A 7,271-nucleotide genomic window follows, 5' to 3' on the forward strand; every position below is an offset into this window, starting at 1 on the left:
CTTGGATAAAAGCGCTATATAAATGCACCATTTACGCTTGTTTCTGTATTACACAGACCTGCCTATGCCTGGCTAAGGCACAGTGGAACTCAATTTCTCCTGGAAGTTTATCATAACCACTAGAGATGTTACAGATCAATCGGCAATGGATCGGATCGGGCCGATCAAAGCGTGATCGGCGATAATCGGTGGTTTAGATCAAAAGGTAAATTCATTGATCCGATCCGATCGGTGCATCCGATCAACCAGCCGTTCAGTATGCCCACTTGAGGCCATTTTGGGGTATTGATTTCCACAGTGCTGAAGGAATAATTAGTTACTGCTATGATAATAAATACATAGTAATGCTGGTAAATAACTATAAGGCAAATATATAAATGAATTCATGAGTGAATGAATTAATTAAAGTTAAAACATTAACATTTAGAAAATATAAATAATATATAAATAATAACTTGATCGGATCGGTGATTGATCGGTATCGGGTGATCAAACTTTTGTGCTCGGTGATCGGTTCCAAAAAACCTGATCGGACCATCCCTAATAACCACTGTGTTTTCCCTTTATTCCCAACATAGAGACAGTAATGCATGGAACAATTCGTTTTGAATGAACAATTAGCTTGAAACAAAACAATCCCTTTACCCTTTTTCCTCCCTCGTGGATCTTTAGTCCCTGTTCACTTCCCCAGTCCCACACAGGTATAAAAATTATCCTAAAAAAGTCGTGAGTCGTGACCCCTGAATTTGGATCCTGGGAGAACATGCTTAGTGTGAATATCGTCATTGTCGGGTGAAAACCTTGTATGTCCAAAACCGTTCGTTTTGCATTTATAATTTTAAAAATGATTTAAACTAGTGAAAACAGCCGATCTACAAGCACACAACGCCTCGCACTGCGAGGCGTTGTGTGCTTGTAGATCTGCTGTTTTCACTACTTTTGTGCGACGGCCTTGTATGATAAAGCAGGGCTTTACTTTGCAAAAGAACATACAAATTTGAAACTTGGAGATACGAGGTTTCCACCCGACAACGACGATATATTGCATTTCAGAATCTTTGACACACAGAATAAATATTTATACAAAGAAAGACACAAACAATACAACCAATTCCAAGCAGTTTTATTAAGCTGACATAGCAGTTGATAACCATTAGACACAACAGACCAGCCTCTCTTACTAAGAAGGGTTCTGCACTAGGATGAATGAGTGGTTGAAAGTTAAAATGAAGAGCTAGTTTGATTTCAACATAAGGAGCTGATGTCACCCCTGCTGCAGCCCATTTTGCAGCAAGCATTTGACAGTCCCACCACCATGTCCTGCCCTTCCCTCTCCGCTCTCCCTAGAGAGATGGGCAAGCGAGTAAAGCGGCTGAATCCAGTGGCACTGGAACCCACATGATCCACTGGTTCTCTTTTCCAGACTTGATATTCTGAGGGTTGATTCTCACTGTTGACTTCAGGGGCAGAGTCTGTGTTCCATGGGTCAAAGGTTGCATCCCCACCTTGTACAAAAAATGGAGAAATACATTGGTTTAGCATTTATGCGGTCCAAAGAGATAGTACATTGTATAACAGAAAATCCTGTTATAGATTTTGTAACCAGGCAGCCTGATTCACCAGACCAGTGTTTCTTAAACCGTTTAGTTTCAGGGACCCACAGGTTTATATGCATCAGATATGATCCCATTTGATATGAAGTGTTCTATGCTACTCAAATCTACACCGTAAATTCCTCAGTGTCAAGACAATTTAACTCTGACAGTGTATAAATGGGTCCATTTGGACCAATACTCTGGTAGAGTTACAGACTCATAACGGTCAATCCACTATTAATCATTTAGCCCCCTCAAGGACTCCTGAGGGTCAATGAACCCCACTTTGAGAACCAGTGCAGTAAACACTAGACAGAAGACAGACCAAAAACATGAACTGAAGGCAAACTCATGCACACACATAGATGTACTGTACCAGGGTTCCCACGGTCATGAAATTCCTGGAAATATTTTGAAATTAGAAAAATATTTTTCCAGTACTGGAAAAGTTTTGGAATTGATCAAGGGTTGTTCTGCCCTCCAGGCAGTTATTTTTGTGTTTAGCACCACCTTTGGGTTCTAGTGTGGTATTGCAGCAGCAGTGGGACTGGGGGATGGGTCATTTTGTACACACCTGTTTAGAGCATGTTTGATCTCTAGAGTAGCACCTGATGTTGTGAGTGAGTAATCAAGGCACAGGCCAGTTTCTGTCAGTTCAGCAGCAGTTTGAGGAGAGAACAGTACTCCAGTCCAGTGTTTGTTTAGCACATGTTGCATTCTGTGTACACCAGCGCAAGCATTGTCTGTAAGTAAATGTTTTTAATTTGGATTGCATCATTTTGAAGAATGTGTAATGTAAGATTACTTTTTGTCTTGTTTGCTGACAGAATGTTGTGTTTGTTTTATTTTCTGTATTTCAGTTTACTCCTTTGTACATGCACAAATCAAGTCATAAAACCGGAGCTAGAACGCTACATCCTGACTCTCTGTGTATTATTCCATGGGAGTTTGGCTGCTGTCTACTAATAGTTAAAGGACACCTTTAGGAGGGCAGTACAGTAAAAGACAAGCGACCAGTTGGTGCAACATCAACCACTGCAACATACAACATCAAACACAGTTTGTAAAGCTACACAATGTCCAGCTCAAGGAACACATCTACATCTTCAAGCAGTGGTGCAGCAAAGGCCCGAGCCATGGCAGAGGCAGCACGCGTACGTGCATTATATGCACAGAAGGAGGCTAAACTTAAATTGGAGCAGGCTGAGAGAGAAGCAAGGCTTACGTCGGAGCAGGCTGAGAGAGAGGCGAGACAGAAAATGGAGGATGCATACAATGTTTTGGAGAAGGCAAGAGTGGAGGTTGAATTGGAAACATTAGCAGTCGAGAGAGAAGCTGCTGCCACCAGCGCACAGGCAGAGGTGTTGGAGGCAGCTGAAGGGGAGGACAAATCACAGCACAGCAAACACAGTAAGAAGTCTTCAAAGGAAGAGATTGAAGATCGCACTAGTGCATATGTAAAACAGCAGTATGAGATAAAGAAGGAGTTTATCTCATCTCCTGATGTTCCCGATCCCATGACCGACCAACTTGATAACAGCCTAGTTACATGGGGAACCCCATACAAAAAGCCTGATCAGCATACCCCGGCTGCTGATCCCGGGCCCTCCAAGTCAATTCCTCACACTACTAAAACCCCAGTTGCCGACCACACGCCCTCCAAAACACTTCCTCATGGCAATAATACCTATCAGGATGACAGAAAGCCACATACTAAACAACAAGTTACGTTTTTGAACCCTTCAGCTCAGTCCTATTCTCCTCATCACCCCACACAATCTAACCCGTTTAAGTCCTATACTCCTCCTCACGACACCACGCCATCTGGCCAAGACTTTTTTAAGTACTTAGCACGCCGGGAGCTGGTGACTACAGGACTTAACCAGTTTGACGACCAACCTGAGAGTTTCAGGGCTTGGCAGTCTTCCTTCCTTAACGCCATCAGAGGTCTCGACCTTTCACCCAGTGAAGAATTGGACCTCTTGACCAAGTGGCTGGGCAAGGAATCATCCAACCATGTCAGGAGGCTTCGTCAGGCGCATGTCAATAATCCTGGGGCGGCACTGAGGAAAGCATGGGACAGACTGAGCGAGTGTTATGCCTCACCAGAGGTAATCGAAAATGCTCTCTTCAAGAAACTAGACATGTTTCCCAGGATCTCCAGTAGGGATCCTATCAAACTCAGAGAGCTTGGAGACCTTCTCATGGAGATTCAGTCTGCAAAAGAGGATGGATATCTACCTGGGTTGAGCTACCTAGACAATGCTCGTGGCATTAGCCCAATACTAGAGAAACTCCCTCATGCCTTACAGGAGAAGTGGTTGTATCGAGGTTCCAAGTTCAAGGAAGAACATAAGGGGCTCTTTCCTCCATTCTACTTCTTCACAAACTTCATCTGCTATGAAGCACAAGTCAGGAACGACCCAAGCTTCACTCTCCCCAGTAACAACAATCCTCTCACCAAAGACAAACCAGTCTATCGGCCAGAAAGAATCTCAATGTCAGTCCACAAGACAAACATCTCCCCAGATACTGAATCTGACACAAACAGCTCTCCAAAGCAAGTTGAGGATCCAGGAAAGAATTGTCCTATTCATCGCAAACCACATCCCTTAAGGAAGTGTCGCGAATTCAGAGCAAAACCGCTGGAGGAAAGGAAGGCTGTTCTCCGTGAACATTGGATATGCTACAAGTGTTGTGCATCAATCTCCCATTTAGCAAAGGACTGTACAGCCTCTATAAAATGCAGTGAGTGTGAAAGTGAACGCCACATTACTGCTATGCATCCAGGACCTGCACCTGAGGTACCACCAGTTCCAACTACGACGCCGGAGCACAGCGAGGAGGAAGAAGATCCTACATCTTCAACTAATGTCACCTCACACTGCACAGAGATTTGTGGTAACGGGCAGCCAGCAATGTCCTGTTCTAAAATATGTCTGGTGCGAGTGTTTCCCCGGGGACAGCGTGACAAGGCGATCACAATGTACACCGTACTCGATGATCAGAGCAATCGCTCACTCGCAAAGCCAGAATTCTTTGAGCTATTTGATGTCAAGAGCCACTCTTCTCCTTATTCATTAAGAACATGTGCCGGAGTCATCAAAATGTCTGGTAGAAAGGCTGAAGGCTTCCACATAGAGCCAGTGAACGGAGGAGACACCCTTGCATTACCGCCACTGACTGAGTGCAGTCAGATCCCCTCCAATAGGTCAGAAATACCCACTCCGAAGGCAGCTCTCCTACATCCTCACCTGAAATCTGTGGCAGGTCACATTCCCGAGCTCGATCCAAATGCCCAAATCCTTCTTTTACTAGGAAGAGATATTGTCAGAGTTCACAAAGTGAGACAGCACATTAACGGACCAGACAATGCCCCTTTCGCACAGAGATTGGACTTGGGCTGGGTAGTGGTTGGGGAAGTATGTCTTGGAAATGCCCACAAGCCTAACACGAGCACCTTCAAGACTCACGTGTTAGAAGATGGACGTCCTTCCTACTTGACACCCTGCAACAGTTTCATGGACCTGGAAAAGAAAGTGTGCCATGGCGGGGAACAACCGAGTAGTTTAATCAGCACTCACAAATCCAACCTGGAGAGAGCAACAGAGCACAAGCCGGCTGATCATGCGCCCAGGGCAGGCTCAGCGTCCCACCTTGGAAAACCATGGTCGACTGCACAAGCTTTCCTTCATGGACCATATGAGGACATACAAGAGGAACCCGAGTCCTTCGACCTCATCAGTCCCAAACTGGATGGCAAAACCTTGCCAAAACGTAGTCCACTCTTCAAGCTAAATTCTGTGTGCCAGGAACACCTCATGGGAATTGGTGGCAGACTAAAACACGCTGAGAAGAACACCCTCGTTCTACACGAACACAGCCACATCTCTACTCTACTAGTACGCCATCACCACAAGCTGGTAAAACATCAAGGCCGCAAGTGGGTTGAGGATCACCGCAACCTGCAGAAGGGTGGTGATGTGCTGTTGAAGGACAGCCAAGCTGTAGGAATCCAGTGGCCCATACCACTGGAAACCTCGACCTTTCCAAGCCAGTATGGTAAGGTCCGCAAGGTCGACTTAAAGACTCAAAGGAGTTCAAAGACATTCTTACTGTAAGATCCGTCACAGAAGTCATTCTTCTTTTGCCTAAAGATGACTCAATCTAAGTTGTGTGTGAACATTTTTGATAGTGGTATCTCAGATACCAGACGGGGAATGTTCTGCCCTCCAGGCAGTTATTTTTGTGTTTAGCACCACCTTTGGGTTCTAGTGTGGTATTGCAGCAGCAGTGGGACTGGGGGATGGGTCATTTTGTACACACCTGTTTAGAGCATGTTTGATCTCTAGAGTAGCACCTGATGTTGTGAGTGAGTAATCAAGGCACAGGCCAGTTTCTGTCAGTTCAGCAGCAGTTTGAGGAGAGAACAGTACTCCAGTCCAGTGTTTGTTTAGCACATGTTGCATTCTGTGTACACCAGCGCAAGCATTGTCTGTAAGTAAATGTTTTTAATTTGGATTGCATCATTTTGAAGAATGTGTAATGTAAGATTACTTTTTGTCTTGTTTGCTGACAGAATGTTGTGTTTGTTTTATTTTCTGTATTTCAGTTTACTCCTTTGTACATGCACAAATCAAGTCATAAAACCGGAGCTAGAACGCTACATCCTGACTCTCTGTGTATTATTCCATGGGAGTTTGGCTGCTGTCTACTAATAGTTAAAGGACACCTTTAGGAGGGCAGTACAAGGGTCCTGGAAGGTTCTGGAAAAAATAGCTATGCATTGTCTTTGGTTATTGATTTTGTTAATACCTCTGAAATGACAAATTAAACATTAGCCAAATTGTCAAATATTAGAGGCAGAAATTGTGAAAATAGCAGATCTACATGCTCACAACGCCTCGCGTTGCGAGCATGTAGATCTGCTATTTTCACAATAAAAACGTGTTGTACAAAATTCCTCAACTCTTAGTGCTCGTCAGGGTGCCGGGTCCCCAGTTAAAATATGATTATTTCGGGGGTCACAGCCTGAAAAGGTTGAGAACCACTGGCATACACTACCTGCATTGCGCATAGGAGTAAGCGACTTGTTATTGAGCTGAATTATTGTTATATAGTCCTGGAAATTGGGTTAAATATTCTGGAAAATTGGGTTAAATATTCTGGAAAGGTTTTGGAAATTAATTGGTAAAAATGTGTGGGAACCCTGCTGTACTGTATGTGTCAATTCATTTCTCACCTGAGTCGACTCCATTTCTTCGCCATCGAGAGCCTCCGCAGGTGAAGATGACGGCTCGTATGAACTCCCTTCCACACAGCTTCATTCCATAGTAGGGCGGGTGGTCTTCATTCGACCATGTCCTGTCAACAAGTATCGCCAACAGGCCAAACGTTAACATTGCAGCCTTCCACATTAGAAAAGATGAGGAAGCTTGAAGGTGATTCTGAGTGTAGGCTACGTGTGAGTCTCTGTGACTTCTCCTGCAAGTGCTGCTGTGTGGTTTTCCCCCCTTATATCATACCCCTAGTATCCCAAAGACTGACATCCTCCGTCCTCATATTAATATTAGATAAAGATAAGATAAACCTTGATCCCGTGGTGGAGGGAAATTCATTGCCAAAGATAAGGCAGGAGACCTTTAGGGGCAACAATGCCCTGGGAAAGAGAAGATT

At 44.4% G+C, this 7,271-nt stretch overlaps 2 protein-coding genes across 2 annotated transcripts in view; one reads left to right on the top strand and one right to left on the bottom strand.

The window, feature by feature from the left end:
* The window catches only part of mri1 (methylthioribose-1-phosphate isomerase 1), an 82,149-nt gene extending 80,149 nt beyond the window's left edge, over window positions 1-2,000 (top strand). Inside the window, exon 7 of the transcript XR_013961810.1 lies at window positions 1,961-2,000. The gene's annotated coding sequence lies outside the window, so the exon portion shown is untranslated. The remainder of the gene's footprint in view (window positions 1-1,960) is intronic.
* On the bottom strand, window positions 1,246-6,997 carry LOC308282379 (relaxin-3-like; the record flags this gene model as incomplete). The annotated part of the gene is made up of 2 exons (XM_080722725.1): window positions 1,246-1,505; window positions 6,838-6,997. The coding sequence occupies 2 exons, from the start codon at window positions 6,995-6,997 to the stop codon at window positions 1,246-1,248; spliced, it is 420 nt and encodes a 139-aa protein (XP_080578851.1).
* Between the last annotated feature and the right edge of the window lie 274 nt (window positions 6,998-7,271).

Source organism: Nannobrachium achirus, assembly GCF_963921795.1.
Source record: "Nannobrachium achirus genome assembly, chromosome: 3".
In the NCBI taxonomy this organism is placed as follows: domain Eukaryota; kingdom Metazoa; phylum Chordata; class Actinopteri; order Myctophiformes; family Myctophidae; genus Nannobrachium; species Nannobrachium achirus.